This window comes from Squalius cephalus (genome assembly GCF_949319135.1).
Source record: "Squalius cephalus genome assembly, chromosome: 15".
Taxonomy (NCBI): Eukaryota; Metazoa; Chordata; class Actinopteri; order Cypriniformes; family Leuciscidae; genus Squalius; species Squalius cephalus.
In genome coordinates, this window is record NC_137136.1 from 5,182,501 (window position 1) to 5,203,517 (window position 21,017).

The 21,017-nt window shown below is 35.7% G+C and overlaps 3 protein-coding genes across 7 annotated transcripts in view; all 3 read right to left on the reverse strand.

Moving 5' to 3' along the window:
• Positions 1 to 9,496, reverse strand: part of ica1 (islet cell autoantigen 1) — a 10,121-nt gene extending 625 nt beyond the window's left edge. The window contains exons 1-13 of the mRNA XM_079895376.1: positions 9,365 to 9,496; positions 8,919 to 8,948; positions 8,666 to 8,831; positions 8,503 to 8,575; positions 7,697 to 7,820; positions 7,197 to 7,395; positions 5,210 to 5,335; positions 4,900 to 4,998; positions 3,209 to 3,297; positions 3,081 to 3,130; positions 2,404 to 2,646; positions 1,703 to 1,783; positions 1 to 722 (exon numbers count right to left, since the gene is read on the reverse strand). The exon at positions 1 to 722 is cut by the window's left edge and continues 625 nt beyond it. Coding sequence (XP_079751502.1) covers positions 610 to 722; positions 1,703 to 1,783; positions 2,404 to 2,646; positions 3,081 to 3,130; positions 3,209 to 3,297; positions 4,900 to 4,998; positions 5,210 to 5,335; positions 7,197 to 7,395; positions 7,697 to 7,820; positions 8,503 to 8,575; positions 8,666 to 8,831; positions 8,919 to 8,935 — 1,380 coding nt within the window. The 5' untranslated portion in view covers positions 8,936 to 8,948; positions 9,365 to 9,496 and the 3' untranslated portion in view covers positions 1 to 609. The remainder of the gene's footprint in view (positions 723 to 1,702; positions 1,784 to 2,403; positions 2,647 to 3,080; positions 3,131 to 3,208; positions 3,298 to 4,899; positions 4,999 to 5,209; positions 5,336 to 7,196; positions 7,396 to 7,696; positions 7,821 to 8,502; positions 8,576 to 8,665; positions 8,832 to 8,918; positions 8,949 to 9,364) is intronic.
• Positions 9,497 to 9,836: 340 nt separating this feature from the next.
• LOC307172504 (neurexophilin-1) lies at positions 9,837 to 16,957 on the reverse strand. Its single transcript, XM_079894930.1, has 2 exons — positions 16,749 to 16,957; positions 9,837 to 11,111 (listed from the first exon to the last, which is right to left on the reverse strand). The coding sequence occupies exons 1-2, from the start codon at positions 16,803 to 16,805 to the stop codon at positions 10,368 to 10,370; spliced, it is 801 nt and encodes a 266-aa protein (XP_079751056.1). The 5' UTR covers positions 16,806 to 16,957; the 3' UTR covers positions 9,837 to 10,367.
• A 285-nt stretch (positions 16,958 to 17,242) lies between these two features.
• Positions 17,243 to 21,017, reverse strand: part of thsd7ab (thrombospondin, type I, domain containing 7Ab) — a 117,333-nt gene continuing 113,558 nt past the window's right edge. For all 5 annotated transcript variants that reach the window (XR_013823713.1, XR_013823714.1, XR_013823715.1 and 2 more), the window contains one exon: positions 17,243 to 20,120. Coding sequence is in view for 2 of the 5 variants with exons in the window: in XM_079894865.1 (XP_079750991.1) it covers positions 20,033 to 20,120 (88 nt within the window). In the remaining 3 variants the exon portion in view is untranslated. The remainder of the gene's footprint in view (positions 20,121 to 21,017) is intronic.

A 21,017-nucleotide genomic window follows, 5' to 3' on the forward strand; every position in this document is an offset into this window, starting at 1 on the left:
AAATAACTTCCAGAACCAAGACTATAAAAAGTAAGTGGTTAGAGTTGCATTCTATAACTTATCCATAAATCTTAAAAATATATACACTGTTAACAGCTGCTTTCACATCACATAAAGTTTCCATATGATAATATACATTATGACTTTCATCAAAATAAATGAATTCAAGGACTGTCCTAAACCCCTCTCATATTTAAGGCTTTTGAAATGCAGCATTAGTTTTAGTAGTCGGCACTAAAGTAAGACACATTTACAATAAATAATGATTTACAAAAAAACATGCAATATCACAATATACAAACCAAAAACTACTTACTGTTGCTGATAATGTTGAGAAATGTTAATATACACATTTATGTAAAACAAGTAAATCCACAATGTTATGGCAAATCAAACTGCCTTGACAATACTAGCAATAGAAAAGGAATCAAGGCCAGAGTGATTATTATTAATAATTTCCTTTGGCAGCAAATATTTCTTCATTAAATAATTAAAGTTTACTGCTATGGCATTAAGAAATCACTTGATATCTGTCCAGATCTGTAGGCCTCTTGCATAAACTGCCGTTTGTGCGACAAGAGTGATAAAGTGCATCTGTAACAGGGCAGATTAAGCGTTCAGTAGCTCGTCTTCCTCATTGGTTCGGCCGATTGCATCCGGGTTTGACAGCGGATCCAGATCGGCAAACAGATTGAACCAAGCAGAGAGATCTTTTGAGGTATCTGTAATTGAAGAAAAAAAAACAACACCACATTTTAGAAGTGATTAAAAGATGCATTACAATATATTCAAAAAAGACAACCTAAAGTTAGAGGTGTAAATATTTACTCTGAAATTTGGTCTCAATTTTATGTATCTATTTCTTTTTTAACCCTCGTGCACTGTTCGATTTCTGGGAATAACCGGTATGGTCTGGGTCCCTAAATTGACCCTAATTGGATTCAATACGATTCTTGCCTTAGAACATAAAAATATGCGGGTCAAATTGACCCACGAACATCACAAACATAACAGAAATGTTTTGTGTATATGTCAAAAGACATCAGTGTGTTGAAACTTTGCATTCATGTTCATGACCCTAAATGAGAAAAAGTCACAAAATTTCAAGAAAAACAACAGGTTTAATTGTATTTCAGAAAGATTGAAAAATAAAAAAATGAAAGCTAATTTTTACCATATGTGGCTGACAAAATATTTTTCTGTATTGAAATAAGTGGGGAAAAGCTCCTTTTTTAGCTTCATAGGGTAGTAAAAAACTAAAATAACAAAATATAACCAAGAAATGTTATTATTTTAGGTCTGTACAGTTGCCTTAGAACATGTGTGGTCATATGGGTCAAACTGAGCTACAAACATCACAAAAGTAACAGAAATTGTTTGTTTATATGTCAAAACATATCAGCATGTTGAAATTTTGCATGCATGTTCATGACCGTAAATGAGAAAAAGTCACACACACACAAAAAAACCCCCGGATATTTCCAACAACTCAAAAATCGAAATGGGTCAAATTGACCCGCAACAGTCCATACGGGTTAAGGGGAGGGGGTATGATTCATACTCTGGATAAGAAATGACCACAAAATACATTATTGTAAACAAGTATTAAATTCTGTTTCAGATCAATGCATCACAATGGATCAATTCATGTTTAGACTCCCAATATTGAGTCTGACACACTATAAAAGCTCTGATCACTTACCTTTCACTGCAGATTTGGAAGAGATTTGACTCGCTACAGATGAGCTTTCAGGGATACTCTGTGGAATGGCTGTCGCCCAACCTGGAATACAGGCAATATTAAAGAGAATTTACAGTAAATGTATACTTCTGTTTAAAAAAAAGAGAAGAAATTAATACTTTTATTCAGCAAGGATGCATTAAATTGATCACAATTGACAGTAAAGTCATTTATAATGTTACAACATATTTCTTTTTCAAATTCTTTTGGACTTTTTACTAATTTGTTTCCACAAAAATATAAAGCAGCACAAGTGTTTTCAACATTTATTATGAAAACGTTAATTAAGTCAGCAATGATTTCTGAAGGATCATGTGACACTGAAGACTGGAGTAATGATGCTGAAAATTCATCTCTGATCACAGGAATAAATGACATTTCAAAATATAATTCAATAGAAAACAATTATTTTAAATTGTAATAATATTTCACTGTATTTTGGATCAAATAAACGCAGCCTTGGTGAGCATCTTTGAAAAACAAAGTGGTAGTGTATATTTTGTTCCATGATGATCAATTATTAAAGTATCAGCTATTTCAGATGAACTCCCCCCTAAAGGACCAGACTGGTTACATCACACGCCAGTAAGAGTGTGTTCTTGTCCACAATAAACTGCAACATGAAGCAGACTTCCTGCCAATAGTCAAATATCTCTGTTCACCTGAGACCGTGGCCTGTCGGTCGCTCATGTCTTTGTCGAGTAGTTTGGAAGGCAGAAAGAAGTCGTACTCTTCCTCAGACGGCTGGATCTCTGCTCTGCAACTGCCGGCCGGTTCATCCTCCCCAAACACCTCACGCCATTCCTGCGAGAAACCCCTGTCCTCCAGAGAACTGCTGCCCAGAATCTCATCCAACAAACTCAAGCCATCCCTCTCCTGACCGCCAGAGAAACACTCATCATTTCCTGTATATGCAGTGTACAGAGAGAGAAAAAGTTATTGATGTAATGTTCAAAGGGGTCCCTGTTGGGCTTTCTTTACATTATAGGCTTTCTTTAGTGTGTCATGTTGCTGTTTGGGCATGAAAAAGATTGACCAATCACAACACACTGGTCCAGCTGACCAATCAGAGCACATTGTGCTTTTCAGAAGGAGAAGACAGGAACTAAACAGAGCGATACTGACAGACTGGGGAGAGAGGAGCTGCAGCAATGGAGAATATGTGAAAAATAATGTGTTTATTGAACATTCGAGCATGAAAACTGCTTGTTTTTGAAAGAGCCCTTTTTGGGACTTTGAAAAAGGGCATTATAGGTCTCCTTTAAGGATGAACATTAGTTATTGTGTTATTCCTGTGGATAATACTTATGTATAATAAATGTATGTATGAAAGCTTTACCTGTTTGTATGGAGTTACTGCTCAGAGTTTCTTGTTCAATTGAAATAAGCCTGAAACAGAAGAGACGAGCGATTAGAGGTGTAAATCACATAATAAACTGAAGGAAATGAGGACCGAACAGCTCCTACGTTTCATCTGCATTCTGCCTCGTCTCCTCATCTTCTGCTTTTGTCTTCGTTTTCTTCTTCACCTTTTTCTTTGAAGCTTGATCTGAGCCCTGGAGTATCAGACACAACAGATCAACATATTTGTTGAAGATGCATCATAATATCACAGCCTGTTTGTCCAAACAATGGAAGATGGATGAGCATTTAATAATTTAATACAATCTAATAAAAAAAAAAATTAAAATATTTTTTATATTTAAATTTGAGCAATAAAACAGCAGTATTGTCAAATATTATTACAATTTAAAATAACTATTTTCTATTCTAATATATTTTAAAATGTAATTTATTCCAGCTGAATTTTCAGCATCATTACTCCAGTCTTCAGTGTCACATGATTCTTCAAAAATCATTCTAATATGCTGATTTGCTGCTCAAGAAACATTTACTTTTATGATCAAGGTTGGAAACAGTAAACATATTTTTTTTAGGATTCTTTGATGAATAGAAAGTTCAAAAGAACCGCATTTATTTAAAATAGAAATGTTTTTTTAACATTATAAACCTCTTTATTGTCAATATAATCAATTGAATTCATTTTTGCTGAATACAAATATATCTTTAAAAACATAAATCTTACAGACTCCAAACTTTTGAACGGTAGCGCATTTTTCCAGAATACGCTTTAGATCAAATCACCTGCTAAATAATTAAATAAATGTAATTATAACATAATCTTCCTTTAAACTAAATAGAAATATTCAAATCAAGCACCCAAATCTCACTGAAAAAAAAAGAAAAGAATTATTTTAGTTTTAAAGACAGTAGTGAAAATCGAGTTTTTAATATTGTTTATATGTCTATGTGGTGTTTTTAATATGCTTTTAATAAGTCCAACTGAAATCAAAATTGACCCTATTTACTTTGTTAGCGCATATTACTAGTCTTGTGATGAAAAATTAATCCGTGCAAGTTAATACACCGGAAAAAATTGTTTGCCGTCGTAAACTTTAATCAAAGTCTGAAAAGTTACTTCCGGTCTGGAATGGCGTTCCTTCTCTGATGATGTAGGTTTGACGGCTTGGGTTGGGAAACGCTTAACCACTCCCCTCAAACCGTTAGTCTGCTATGAGCAAGAGATGGAGAGGAGGAGCGCTAGAGTAAAACCCTGCCCTCTGTTCAATTCCTTTTCACTGGAAAATACGTCACAACACTGGAGAAAAGTCGTTTGCAACTTCCGGTTCACGCGGACTTTAAGAAAAACCATGTGTCATAAGTCTAAAAAAGTGCTAAAAATATTTTCTCCTTAAAACTGCAGTGAACCAAAGACAGTCACGGTTTGAAATCGCTGGTGTTTCTGACGCCACAAACTACCTTGTAACCAATCAGATCAACGTGTGATCGTCAACTAGTTGATCTCTGAGCTGGTGCGAGTGAGTGGAGGCGGGGCTCATTTGCATATTCATAGAACCGCATATACTAAATGAGGCAAGGGTGACGAGTTACATTCAAGCTATTTTAAGGCATTTTTTTTCCAAGGAATTTTTGCTTAAATGTGTCATTTTGGCGATCAAAGATGAGTTTTAAGGGATAAAATTATTGACTACAGGGGGACTTTAACACTAAACGAGAGCTATAAGTAAATATACACATCCATCCCCAAAATATGAATATAAAACATAATGAGATCATTTTCTTTTGAAAGCTCTCACCCCCAGTGCTGAAGCCTCATGAGTCTGGCAGCCTTTGAAGCTCTCATGAATAGCAGCCATAGTGTGAGAGGTTTTCTCCCAGAAATGAAGCAATGTGGTCTGAAGCACAGAAAAGACAGATATTTATCTTTATGACACGACTCTCTGCAAGACTTCATTCTGCTAAACTGTAAGAGATAGGCTAAATGCCTTTATTAACAATTCCTTTAGATCAAATAATAATAATAATTATAATAATAATGTACACATCACATGCTGACAACTCAGGTAAAAACAATAATAATAATAATGAATCTACAAGAAGCAGCACCTGATAGGTTGTCAGGACGTGTGAGAGCAGATTACAGCGACTGGCTCCGAGCAGATCAACCTTCTGACACACATCATTCTTCAGCTTGTCAAAACTTGTCTTGGTGTGACGCACCTGAGTTTGAACCTGAAGGATATGAAGAGATGAAGCTGCTGCCCATCAAAAACAACAACTAGAAGATGTTGATCTGGCGAACACATGAACGAGTGTCTAATGGATTTTAGCTGATCTCAGGTCAGTTTTAGAATGTAGGTTCATTTTTAATTCATTTAATGAATTTTAATACGTATGCGTATATAATGCAAAAAGAGAATGATAATTAGTTGCCATTGCCAACGCTCTGCCTAATAGCACACAAAACAAGGACTACAAGTGAATAAAACATAGATTTTACAGAACCTTCATATTTAATGGTATTTAATTATTTGTAAATTCCATTTAATAGATGCCACTTTCATGAAAACATTTGTAATTGATTTATAAACGGTTTCTTTATGCATGTTTGGGCTGAGTTTTCGTTGCACTTACACGGTTTTGACCAGAAGGTGGCGCCAACTTGGGGTGTTTAGAGAACTTCCTAACTGTGAATCATTTTACAAAGCAATTTGTTTCAATTGATTCAGAGCGAATCAATTCAACTTGAGTAGGTACTTATTTTGTATGGTATGAATGTGTGTAGTATAGGGGCAGATACAAGCAACCCACTCCATAATTCACACATCACTGACACACAAACACACACACACACATGCATATTTGACACATCCCACAGGAGCGGGTTTATGAGAGTTTGAGTTTGAGAGTTTGTCACATTGACTGCATCCGAAATCGCATACATCCCTACAATATAGTAGGTGAAAAAAATTTGAGACAAAATAAGTATCTCTGAATTCACAGTACTTTTAAAAGAGTAGGAAAAATGTACCCGGATAAGCTACTTCTACCTGTGAGATTCTGAAGTGTGCATACGGGACACTTTACTATCCCATGAGGCCACGGACACTTTACTATCCCATGAGGCCACGGGAGAGGATTTGTGAATGGCAGTGAAGTGAACCAACTGATGCTGATAGGTCACATGATAATGACAACGTGGTGAATATTAGTACGTCCAGATAACATTCATACTACACATATACATACTATATAGAACATACTTTTTTAGCAGTTGTGAAGTAATTACTTATTCAAAATAAGTACCAACTCAAGAGAGCATGCGATTTTGGACGCAGTCTATCTCATCCCACTGCAGAAGAGAATGATTATAAGACACTTTACTCCTTCTGCTGGTGAAAGGTTTCACTGCAGTAACACCGTCACTGCAGGGTTGGCAAGTTACAGAAAAATGTATAGCCTAAAGCGACTCAAAACTAGCCCAGTTTCCCCCCCTATCCAATCACAGTTGACAGCTTCGGGATTCCCATAAAGGGCCTGAAAATAAATGTTTTGATTTTATTTATTAATTTATTTTTATTTTATTTGTATGATTTTTGCTAGACTTATTTATATTATGTGTATTTTAATTATTTAATCTGTACTTTATTCCTCTTCAGTTACTTTCATTTATCATTCTATTACTTTTAAAATTCTTCTTTTAATTTTCAGCACTTTATTTAAACAATAAATTGTTTCAAATGTGATTTATAAATATGAATAACACTATCACAACGTTAAATGTTGCACAATGTTATATACATAGCCATTCATAAAAAATCTAGCTTTGGTATAAAACACATTGTCCTTTCACATCCTCAATTCTTTAAACACACTGTTTTAACACATCTTTACACAATAAATGACATTTTTTTGTCATCTCAGAAAGATCAATACACATTAGTAAAAGTATCTCTTTTTCAAGTTTTGTCTATACAGATAATCTTTTTAGTACACTGTAAAAGCATAGCCCAAAGAAACGCAACCCACGCCTCTGTAATTTTTCAAAATAGCCCGATTGTGTGGGAAAACTGGAGCTCTGGGACAGACTGACCTTGCGGAACTTCTCCATCTGCTTGTGTGTGTCCGGGTCGAGCTCCTGAGAAACGTCCTTCATCCAGAGCAGAGCTCCTCTGTACTCCGTGCGTGACTGCTCCATCCTGTTCACCGTCAGCCACGTGTCCGAGATCGCTCGGTAACGGAAGGTCTCCACCTCCTGGTACAGCCGGCCCAGTGGACCTCGCAGCGCCAATCTGCAGTGAGGAACCAATGAATGAGAAGAATTCTCAAACCAATCACATATGACTGATTGAAGATGATATAGAATCTTCAATACTGAAAAAAATCCAGCATGAATTCCAGGTATAGTTATAGTGGACCAGCATAGTCTGTTCTCAAGCAAACCTGAGCTGGTGTCGCTGATCTACCAGCATCCCTGCTTCACATACTGGTGACCAGAGCAAACCAGCAACCAGCATGCAAACAATACGGCTCACCAGCAGTGCTGGATTTCTCAGCAGGGTTGTTTTTGAAACAATGAATAAATGAAGAGACCTTTGCTGTGAAGAGAAGCAGAGCGCTTTCCCAGTAGCTTGCATGATCTTTCCAGCGCGACTCTTGTCTTGAGAGCCCTGCGAACGCAGGAACCGACCCAGTTCATTCTCCTCCTCAGACAAAACTGCAAAGAGCATCAGAATTAAGCCACATTTCCATTGAATAATAAATTATGACAAAAAAATCCACCTTTAAGTTTTAAACATTTGAACGGCACAGCAGACAGTTTTAAAAAACAAGTACACTTTGACATAGATAATAGTACTTATTATGGAAATAATATACTTTAAAAGAATGTACTTACAGTAAGTGCAAACTGAATGCAATGTTTTCAGACCCCTAAATACATGTTGTTTACAATTAACTGAAAATGTATTATAGTTTTAAATGATATTAAATGCAATTAGCTGAACTTAAGCTGTAGTTATTGATATGAATGTAATGCTGAAGTTGCAAATGAGTACATTTAAAATGTTCTCTTTAAATGTAACATTAAATAACACAATAGAACTTTACATGCTGTAGTACTTTAGTCAGCAACAAAATAATGATCTTTTTTTAAAAAGAATGACAAAGATTATTCAAACATAATGGTTTAAAATGTACTTTAAAGTAAACCCTTTAATTTGACATTATATCAAAGTGCACTTTAAAAGTGTGTTAAGAAACATTCATGAAAGTGGACTCTACTTTTAAGAGTAGAAGTACACTACAAGTGCACATTCAATACAATTAAGCGCACTTCTTTTTCACTAGAAATCAAGGATATGAATATTAATAAATGTGTGAAATTGAGGTCTACTTACAGCTGATCCTCCTTTGATACTGTTCAATCACCTTAAGGAGCTCCATGCACGTTCTCTGCACTGAATGAAACACCTGAGGGGAAGCATGCCAAACCAAATCCATCACATGACCTTTTGATTCGTCCAGATTCAGAGAAAAGTCTGAATTCTGTCCATTTCTCACCTCCAGTTTAGCATCCAGGTCAGCATCGGAAGCAACGACATGCTCGTCCTCCTTCTTTCCTGTGACTTTGATCAGAGTTTGTTTGGTTTTCCAGTATTTCTGCTGGAACTTGTTCACCACAGATGATTCTTGACTTTGGAGAAACTGGTCAAAATGAGAATAACCTCTGCAAAGACATGACAAACCAATTATGAAAGCATCTCATTTGTTTAAGTCTACAATCATGAATGTCTGCAAATGAATGCATACTCACTGGTTCCCTTTCTCCATGTTTATCAATTGTCTTAAATAAAAAGGAAAATTATTTCATCACAATTTATGATACCGTCACATGTTTATAAGTTTAACACATAGTTTTAATGTATAGAAGATAACTGGTCATTGTCCTATTGAAAAAAAGCATTCATGTTTCATCAATGCACCACAAACATAACTGACTGAACATACAGGCCTCTCTTCATCTTTTGCGAGCATTTCTCTACAGGAAGATGATATCTATGTGAATAAACCTAATTAATGCTACAGTACACTTACAATATTCATCCTGCATGTGACTCTCACATCCGGATTTCATTCTCTGCCGCACCAAAACAAACACCCTACATTATTCTGTCATTATGCAACAGCTACAGTAAATGCAGGAAATTATCTACTTATTATAAAAGGCCTTATAATGAATTGAATTAGTGTGAGACTCACCTTATGAGTTTGGATCCCGGCTGCAGATGTTTAAGACATTCTGTAATGCGAAAATGAAACGCTATATGACAGTATCACTGCGTGTTTTTGGGTGCGCGTCCTCGCAGAAGGAGCGATGACGTCATGCGCGCTACTGCAGTGCACGAGCGCACTGCGAATATAGAAGGAATGGATGGATAGGCAAAATGACAATTATCTTGAAACAGGGACTGTAAACGCGCAATTGTGATCGTTCTGAATGATTTGATGATATTAATATGATATTTTAAGTTTTCGTAGCTTCTAAATTACTAAAAGTTTCTTTGTAGCATTATCCAGTTGTCAGTTTTTCTCAACAAAAGAACAGGCGTTATCATGTGGTGTCTGTTACTTTTCTCAGCGCTTAGTAGAATAGACTAATCACCTCAGTTTGCGATTCTTTGGAGACACTCGGGCGAAAGAAAGGAAGGACAGAAGAAAGAAATTTAATTTTGCACTAGGAAACTGAAGCATATTTTTATTAAGACTTACTGTAAAAAATAAAGGCCGTGCAAAAATACTTCCATGATGTAGCCTACACATTTCCCCCCGCATTTCTGTATGAGGATGGAAGCTCTCTGAAATGATTACTTTTAGGAAAAGTAGAAGTTTTAAGAAACATTTAAGTAAACATGCATTTTACATTCATTTTCAATGTGATAAGTAATTGCCCCCAAGTGCGTGGAGGCAGATTGTATTCAATAAATTACATTCACTTTCACAGCAATTTCATTAATTCACAATGAGAGATGACAAAACCGTTGACACATGATCTCAGCATGAAAAGTCAATTACAGGAACTCATTAAGTTCTGCTCTGTCTGTCAGAAATAATGACACATATTCACCAGCACCTGCCACTGAGATCAGCTAAGTTCATAAGTGAGTATAGAGAGTAGGCTACTAAATATTTTTCACAATTTAAAAAAGAAAAAAATGAATATTTTTATAATATGAGCTGGTTTCTCTTATTTTGAGATAAAAGATCATCCAGAAGGCAAGTACGGAGACTCGCTGTGGTAGTTATAGTCTGGACAGACTTTCTGCACCAGTTTATAGTCCAGGCTGTAGAAGTATATGTAGACACAGATGACTTTGAACGGTTTTGAGCAGAGCCACGAGACATGGCTTTGAGTCTGGTCCTGGTCACAGCTCTGAGACGGGTCATACCAGCAGCGTGTGCTTTTGGTGCCTCTCTCCACCTTCTCATGCTCCACCCTGCAGTTAAACATCCTCGACTCCACCGAGTGCACAACAGTTTGTTGAGTCGTTGCATCAAATTCCACCGCTTTGCTTGGAGGAACCAGGCCTACGGAGACGTTTCCACCGCCGGTGGTGTTGTATCGGAAAAAAACGCTAAACGTTCCGTTGCCATGATCCACAATCTTCCCTGTGATGAACAGGTTGAGGCTTGCGGACTTCACTTTGCACTGGAAATCTCCCCAGCCGAACATCTTAGCTTTTCCTCTTTTCACCGTGAGCCGTTTCCTTGATTGTTGGCCGGACGGGTGCGTCTCCGTCAGGTTCGGGGCCCAATCCCACAGCTCCTGCTCGGGACATGAGCGGAGTTTGTCGGACAGGAGGCCTAGGGTGGGGTCAGCGTCACGGACATCAGGACTCGATTCGGGCAAAGGGGCAGAATCAGCACATGAAGGCTTCAGTGTCGTCTTTGGCCTGTCCATGTGTAGAGACCTTGAGGTCAGAGGACTATTTCCTTTGGCATATCTGATCTAAGACAAACAAAATTAGACTTTTAGACTTTAGAGAATGAGTTTTAGACAAAAGAGAGACACCGAACCAAAAAAAACAAAAACAAACCATCATATCAGAAAGACAATATCTCCTTGACTTCACCTGACAGCAAATCTGTCATACAAGAGAGCTTTTATTAGTGAGCTCTTGGATCAATGACCCAAATGTTACAGTTTGTTACAGTATGTCACTTATCAAAGAGTGGTTCGCATCCAACGCCAGGGGTTAGCGCAATGACAGTCCTGAAACAAATATCAAAAGGTGTCCAGCTGCTTGTAATTGAATTTTGACCATCAATATCAGATCAAAATGACCTAGAAGAGCGTCAGGGAAACATGGTCTGACTTTCAAAATGTAATAGAGACGGTGTTAAAAGAGATACTTATAGTTCGACAAAAAAATTCTGTCATATTTGGCATATTTAAATACAACGCATCAAGATTGTGGTTGCTTGTGTGTTCTTAACAGCTGCTTTCTTACTAAGGTATTCAAAGTGGATGCAGTTGACAGGGTGATACTAAGATGGACGGACAGAGAGATAGATAGACAGATTGACAGACATACAGATAGACTGACTATGGCAAGCCGTTTTAACATTTAATCCATAAAACCTATTTTCATGCTACTATAGTACTTATTTTTTATCTCTTCCATTAAGTACTAGTACTTAATCATTAGCTACTAGTGCTTATGCTTTTTAGGTACTAGTGCCAATACAGTTGGCAGAGTTATGTCACTTCTGAGTTTCCGAGTTTCCCTGGCTCCCCTCCCTCCCCTCATTGTCTCGGTTTTTTTGATCTGCCTGTCTTGTCTGTGGTTGTCTTTCAGTCTTGTTCCGGTCTTGTTTTCGGTTTCTCTCTTTGGGAACGGCAGGTGGGGGGTGGGGGGTAATGTCAGAGTTCTGTTTGGGTTACATCTTGGGTTGGTGACAGAGCTCTGGCATTCCCGGTCTGTCATGCGTTGGGTATAGTCTGGTTTGTTGTGAGCACATGGCTTGTCATGTTCCTATTTAGTCTCCCTGTGTTTGCAGTCCGGTGCTGGTTCATTGTCTAAGTTCCCTTGTGTTTCCTGTTCCTGCTGATGCCTGTCCTGTTTTCCCCCACAGGGAGCTTTTGTTTGTAGTGTTTTATTTCTTTTGTTAATAAATACCCATTTGTTTTCTGCACTTGAGTCCTCGCTCCTTTCACCAACCCAGTCCGTGACAACTAGTACTTATTCATTAGATTCTAGTGCCTATTAAATTGGTACTAGTACGCATTTATTATATACTAGTACTTATTCATTAGTTACTAGTACTTATTATTAGATACTAGTACTTATTCATTAGATACTAGTACTTATTTCAATAGTGACAAGTAACTATTCTTTTGTTACTAGTAACACACATATATATATATAAGATACTAGTAGTTATTCATTACTAGCACTTATTCAATAACTACTAGTACTAAGTCATTAGATACTAGTACCTATTAAATAGATACTAGTACTTATTCATTAGATACTAGTACTTATTCCAAATGTTACTAGATTTTTTTTATTTTACTAGTAAGATTTTTAATTGAACACTAAAGTGGCCGTTCTGAGTCATAACATAAGACGATAAAAAAGCAGTTGTGACCAGTAAAATAAGAATAGTTAGTAACAATTACAAAAGATACTGTCTAATAAATAAGTACCAATGAATAACTACTAGTATATATTAAATAGGTACTAGTATCTAATGAAAAATAATAGCATTTAATAAATAAATACTAGTATCTAATGAATACTTACTAGTAATATTTAAAAAGATTAGTCAAAATTGGAACAATTACTCGTCATAAATTAATAGATGATATCAAAACAGAATAGCTACTAGTATCTATTAATTTGCAGATATCTTAAACAATTAACTAGATAAACCAACAAAGCCAGTTACTTATGAAAAATCAATCTTCTATAGCCTTAGTTTAGCCTGCATTACCATATGAACTCTGATTGGATGGTTGAGAGTATACTCATGTTTATGTAATGATCTGTTTGAATGAATATCTCTTAATATTTTCTTACTACAGATCATTACATAAACATGAGTATACTCTCAACCATCCAATCAGAGTTCATATGGTAATGCAGGCTAAACTAAGGCTATAGAAGATTGATTTTTCATAAGTAACTGGCTTTGTTGGTTTATCCAGTTAATTGGTTAGCATGAACACAAGGAAAGATGTATGTTTAATATGACAATTATTGTTTTGAATGCACAGTAGGCTATAATAAAGACTTAACTGCCAATAATACAATCCAAACAACAGTTAAGTAGATCCAAAAACGGATTCATACCCACCAGACAAACAACCACAATACCCAGAGATTGGAATATTAATCTTTAATATTAAATAATACAGAAATGTAATTTAAAATTGAATCTAATATGTTATTAATCAAACTAAGAATGTGAGTCATGTCAAAATAAGAGTATGTATGCACTATATTACATATGCTTATTCGTTATATATTGTTTTACTGTAATACCATTAAAAGGGTAGGCTATTTTTATATTGTTATTATAAGAACGCCGTTGTTCAATTCAGTCCATTTGCTGTGTCATCTCTCTTTGATATGTTGTTGGTTCATTAATATTCAACATATTATTTGCATACTGATTATTTAAATAGTACTAGTATCTATTAACGTAAGGATATCTTTGATCTAAAATGTTACTAGTAACTAAAAAATAAGCACTGGTTCTATTTTTTCTTAACAATTTGGGTATAATTAAATACTAGACATTAAAAGTACTAGTATCTAATAAATAAGTACTAGTATCTAATGAATAAGTACTAGTATCTTTAAAAAGGCACTAGTATCTAAAGAATAAGCACTAGGCACTACCTAAAGAATAAGCACTAGTAGCTAATGAATAAGTACTAGTACTTAATGGAATAGATACTAGTATCTAAAAAAAGTACTAGTAGCATGAAATAGATACTAGTAGGTTTTAAGGATTAAATGTTAAAAGGGCTTGCCATAGACTGACAGATAGATAGGCATTGATTGATTGATTGATAGATAGATAGATAGATAGATAGATAGATAGATAGATAGATAGATAGATAGATGGATTGACATAAATAGACAGATATATAGATATACAGACTGACTTATAAATAGACAGACAGATACTGTAGATAAAAATGAATTGTTTTGAATTCCCAATTCAACTAATACATAGCACATAGCTAAAGTAAAACACATACACACAAATATAATACTTCATAAATGTCAGATAGATAGATAGACAGATAGATAATTATCATGACAAAAATTATATATTTTTTGTCAAATTATACAACCCCCCCCCCCCCCCCCCCCCATTTCCAGCCCCCTGCAGTGATAAATTATAACAAAAACCTTTCATTTCGTTGCTCTCATTTACATTTCAGAATTACTTTTTATGATACACAATACAGTGAGACATGCTGCTTCACCGTCAGAATGCTGTGAAACATAATGAACTTAATTTGAAGACTGACAGTTTTCCCAAACAGCTCTGAGCAGGATTACGGCTTTTCCGATGGCAGATTTACAGGAAGCTGGTTTAATGGATTAGGTCTCCAGCAGTTGTGCACTGCCATCACACTCAGCTATAAATAAGATCAAGGTGTTCCCAGCTCAGAGTTCATTTTCCAAAACGGGAATTTATGGAGTTGTAACATTCGTAAACATGATTCAAAGCACCCAGACGAGGAAATGCTCGTGAACAAAAGCACCTTCACCTTCATTAAAGCACGATGTTCAGTGATGGAATGCCAAGCAAACACAATGGAACTTCAGATCGTTTCAATGATTCTTCCTAGAATGATGAATGAAAATTATAACAAGGTTGAAAACAAGCCATTTTCTTGTTTGAACGCTGGCTTGAAAACAGATTTGAAGTTTCAATGTTTCATTTATTGCGTTCTTGTGTTCTCTCTCTCTTGCTATAATTTATATATATAAATATAAAGACATGCTGTTTGTAAAATCATATGATATGATTACATAAGAGCTACACCTTTGAAGATTTTTCTAAGGGTCAGACCAGGTAGAGAGACCTGTGCAGTGCAGTCAGTGAAAAGAGGATAGAAATTCACCAGCAAAGATAAAAATCACGACATACTGTAAGTCATCTGAAACATTACCAGAGGGAGATACTACCTCTGAAACCTGCATCTGCCTAAAGATGAAAAAGAATCCATGATTGCATTGAGAATATTAGAGCATAAATCAGTAAACTCCATGGATCATGGGTAAAAACATAAACCGCATGCCATAATCAGATGAAGGCAGAGTTAACACTGGAGCAATTCCATTGAACATGTCCAGGTGGAAAAAAAGGAAACCCCAAAAATCGAAACTTATGATATCAACTCGATAGCGCTTTTCACAGAATTCGTATATTGGATCTTTATCTCCAGGGGTCAGACACTTACAGTCACACTTATATATTTATATAAAAAAGCAATAATCCTTTTGAGGCTCGAGCACCACGTTGCCTCTTATTTCAATTAGAGACGAATCGATCTTCAGTCTGATGTGTGAGCTGGACCTTACACAGGGAGCGGGTGAATAGAGGAGGAGACAAGAACGGAGAGACACAGAGAGAGAGAGAGAGACGTCAACACAAAATACTCTTACAATGACTCTAGCTTGCAATGCTGCATTATTAAAAGTATCTGATGAGAAGCCCTGGTCTGATGAACGCTGGAAAACACTTCTAAAACACCAAGAATGATAAACTGCAACTGGAAGTGCAATAGATGAGACAAAATTGGATACAAAAAGTTCTCGTTCACAAGATCGCGTTTCGTCTGAAAACATGATGGACAAAATTGCTGACTTTTCTGAGCAGTATTGATCTCTCAGTGAGAAGACCAATACTGGGTTCCTTCACATGATATTCTTAACCAACCATTAAATTAGAATTCCTCCCACTAAAGTACTGCTGGCAGAAAGGAAATGTATTTGCATCTACTTGCGTCTGTTGATGCAATCAAGATCCATCATTGATAATTATCATAAAAAAGGGAGGGAAGTTGAGTTTAGCTGGTCTTAGGATGGTCTGATTTGATGGTTTTAGCTGGGTTTTCAGCTGGCCAGAAGACCAGGGGAACCATCTTAAACCAGCTAAGACCATATTTTCTTTTTTGCTGTTTCACATGATGATTTGTTGTCAAAAATGTCAATAATGTTTATAGAATTCCTGTTGGAAACATCTCATAAAACATTTAAATAGGCTTAATGTTCCAAAGCTTCTCAAATAATGTAGTTCTAAAGTCTGGAAAATCTGAATTAGACATTCTATAGAAATTTCACATTCAATTTCAGCATTTGATCACATTCTTTTAATCCATCCTTCATAAAGCTCTCATAAACAATGTTTCAGTCTTTGATCGTACATGATTGGTAACAGATCCCATTAGGATTCTGACAGAAATCATGTACTGTATGTATTCCTGTAGGATTTGACTTGACTGCCTGTCGCCGTCTGTGATGCTGAACCCTTAGACAGCCAAACACATCAAAGAGCAGATCAACACCCGCAGACAAGAGACGTAGAAGAATTAGAGATAAAATGTAAATGTACTTACATCATGTATAGCAAAGAGGATCATAAGATGCGTCAGGCTGCTTGCAATCATCATCATCTAGAAGGTTTTCTGACTCTTGAACTTTCCTTACAGCCGTTCTGTTCCCTGTGAAATCCTCAATGGGATTCGCTGAATTTCACAGGGGAAGCTGATCTTCCTGATTCCAGGCTTGTTCTGCGCTGTGAACACATGGTCACTCAGCTCCATCTGACACTGAGAGCCTCTCACATGAGGGAGGAACGCCTGTGAAGCTCGAGTCAACCAATCCAGCTGCAGACACACTTTATGACTTTCATTAATATAGTCATTCCTATACAATGCAGCATATTTATCATATCTGTCATCACACAGAGGATAAAAGAGTTAACATTCACATTCACAGACGGAATGAGAATTCTTCAGCATTTATAACATAATGCACACACTCTAAAAATGCTTGGTTCAGGCTGTTGGGTCATTGTATTGGGTTGAAAAAATGAAATGAGGTCATCCTTCATGTTTAATACACCAGTATTTATTACCTGTCGGTCATCAGAAAACATAAGCTGTACAAAAAAAGACTTTACAACATGACCATAATCAACAAAGAATCAGCGAGACCACTTTGCAATGTACTAAACATTTCTGTGCAATATAAAAGAAATGAATATGATTTAATACTCATTCTTATTTACAAATGATACGAAACATTCATTTCACCAGCTGACGGCCAGGTGAAATGACTCTAATGTAGCAGCGTAAATAAATCAGGGGAAAACGAGGAAAGTTGACCAATAAAAAGCCTCTTCTAGAACTACTATCTGAATGGAAGATATCAGCAGGATTCATAGACTAATACATCTTAGGAATATCATATTCACGCTGTTGTTTCGATATATAGAAATTGTCATGAATACTTAAGATTTTATACACCATTTTCTTTTTCACTGCATTTTTAGGGGATAAAGTATAATTATGGATATATAAATATCCGAATGATTTACTGTTTGATGGCTTTGTGTATTTTCTGCAAGTGTGAAGAGACAGCTCAAATTGTGACTGTATTTGTGATGCCATAATATTATACAATAAAATATATATCAGATCCCAGAAAAGTGCTACACATGTACAATAACCCCAGAAAGTATTTACACATTTAAGTCACACTGAATGTATAGATGCATTAGATTACACAATATCAAATCAAGCCAAATTTATTAGAAATAAATAGCCATTCCTGAATTTTTAATGACTTTTCCCAGTCTTTTTAGATGCATCATAAATGCAATACAATAATTGGCCCATTTATAATCTATATTAAATATTAGGCTACTATAAGGGAAACCAAGATTCATAACTCTATATCTAATGCAATTACATTCAGACATTTTAAGTGTCCAAATACTTTGTAGGGCCACTGTACTTTGCATGTCCACTGTCCTGTGAGAATTGGCAACAATTAGGAACAAAACTCCCATATTTTTGAATCGATAATAAGGCAGAAACTATCGGTCTTCCCATGAGACCCATTGTCTTGACACGTACATCATTCATGTAAATATATACCAGACACTGAAAATGGGGCATAAATCCCCCAATCAAAATCATAATACTGTCACAACCACTTTTCCCTAACAACTGTATATCGACCAATTATTATATGTTATAAAAATGCCTGAATGGAAAACTATAACAAAAAGTCTGTTGCGCAGAAAAGACACATCATACAGTAGAAACTATACAATGCACAAATGAGTGAAAATAAAAGGACGTTAGGTCTTTAAAGAGTCCCACTCTGAGATTTATTTTTACACTTTCTCAGTTATCCCGCTTCAGTGATGTGCTCCAGATTCATATTCTCTTGCCTTGCTTCAGAGACATTGTTCAATGGCGAATGCCTTCCTTGCTGCACTAATATAGTGCAAAATAACCCCTGGAATCAGAGTGGGACTTCCAGGAGAACGTGATTCGTCTGGTTTTCACCTTCCATAGAAAGGCTGCATCTTCTGTGAGCAAATGTTGTCCATGACGTAAGTGATATCTGAAGTTCACAAGTGTTCTCTCTACTGTGTGTTTTGTACTGTATGTTTTGGCATTGTTTATTCAATAACTCCCTCCAAAAACACGAATCCTCTCAGCTGGGAAGCACAAGTCGGAAGAAAGTTGTTCTGATAAGGTCTTAGAGAGAAGTCCGACCAGTCGTAGAAGACCACTAGCTTGACCGCAGTTGCATAATTGACAAATGCTTGTAAGGAACTGAATATAAACAAAGGCAGGATCTCACAGCATATGGAGATGTGTGTAAAGGCTCTTCCAGAACAAGAACGGGAAGTAAAAACAAAGTATGACGGTTTTCTTTTGCGGCTCTGGGATGTTTCTTCTTCCAAGTTGGATTCGAGCGATGAGGGTCCAGTATTTGTGACGGTTAGGTATTCCTCATTTGGGGGAGTATTTAGGTGAATCTCAAAAACATGCCTAAGTCATACTTTACCCCCAAAACAAAAAAATGAAGCTTTAAATTTAGGTCTATTTTATTGACTTTATCAGATGACGCTGAATAATGGCACGATTGTCTTCTGTAGAGCTGTTTCACAGCAGAATTTTACTTGTTTCATAATGAATGAACTTTACACAGTGATTGAACTGAACTGAATCAGTTGAATTGAATTGGTTATATTTGATGAAGTTTGCATCATTGATTCTGTTACTTTCCTGTTTATTACTGTGAAGCTGCTTTGAAACAAGTTCTATAAAGCGCTGTAAAATTAAATGTTGATATGACTACAAAGGCTTTTTGCATTGTGACAATGTTTTCATAACACTTAAGCACATTTACCCTAAATTCTTATTGCTGTAATGTAAAAACTCTCTTTTACTATACTTTTACTATAACTCTGTTTTACGGTTTCAACAAATAAGTATTAATACATCATGGTAATATTAGTTATATAACCTTTGATTTTTGCTGATATAAATGGATATTTTTAATAAGAACCGCTATTGACAATACTGAGAATTACAAAAACACTTAAATCGTCCAGATGCATTACAGTAAAAAAAGAATTTAGGAACTAATGTGATTCATTGTCATGAATAATGCAATAATCAAAATTTCATAATATCACGATGCACACAATCTTAAAGGTGCTGAAACTGCCTTAGTTTCTTTTAATCAAAAATATCAATTCTTATTTTGTTTTTTCTTAAAATTTTGGGGTATAGTGTGACGCGGGCATGTTTGAGTGAGATTCACCCATTTTCAGAATGTCGATGATATTTTCATGATGATAGTTCTCAGAGAAAGGCTACATGTCCGCATCACCATCGTACGCCAGGGTCAAGGGTTTCAGTCGGTTATTGTTTTGTCTTCGCTGAGGTTTCTTTGGCTTTTTGCTGAGGACAAAAGAATCAAAATTCTATAATAACAATATGCTTGGTTTAAGAATTACTTTAGAATTACTTTAAGATCATGTACTCACTGCAGCAACGTAATTCTCTTCAATATAAAAAAATATGTTTTTTTTTTTGTTTTTTTAAATCGCACCTCTGTTGACAGCAATTCACTAAAAATCCAGCAGCCATAAAATAAATATTTTAAGCAATCACTATGTTGGGTTATTATGATATTTAGCAACTGTAATTTAGGCCATTCACTGCTGCAATGAAGGTTGTCTTTCTCAAAATCTTGCAGTGTGTACATTGCTTGTGTATACTTTATCTTAGAATTTGAAAACACATGATATTTTATATAAATATAGTATATATGCATATGCATTTTATGGCATATGGTACAAAAATGAAATCATGCAATGTGTAAAAAAAAAACAATGATTGATGATGAAAAATCATGATGATGAGGGAAGATTCAGTAATGACTTATGATGAAATATAATAGGTGCACAACTATGTCAAGCGTCATTAAAGACCATACTGGCCAAATTAGATTTCAGCATTATTGCAACATATGATCATAAAAGATTCACCGTTCAAAACCTAGTGAATTGCCCTAATAGGCATAACAGATGTTCCAAAAGGTAGGAAACATCATGTCGGAATACCTAATCTGAGCCTAATTCTAAGGCAGAATCACATGTATGCATCACAGAAAAGGCAATCCCAAAATGCATTATGACAAATCAGTGAAAATTTGATGATGGACAAAGTATAAATTATAAATATACTTTTAATTCATTCAACACAGAAAAGTGTTAGAATAGAATGAACCCTATAAAGCCTACTGTATTATATTTGATACAGCTCACTAGGTTTTGCAACAGAGTTAGTTTCTTT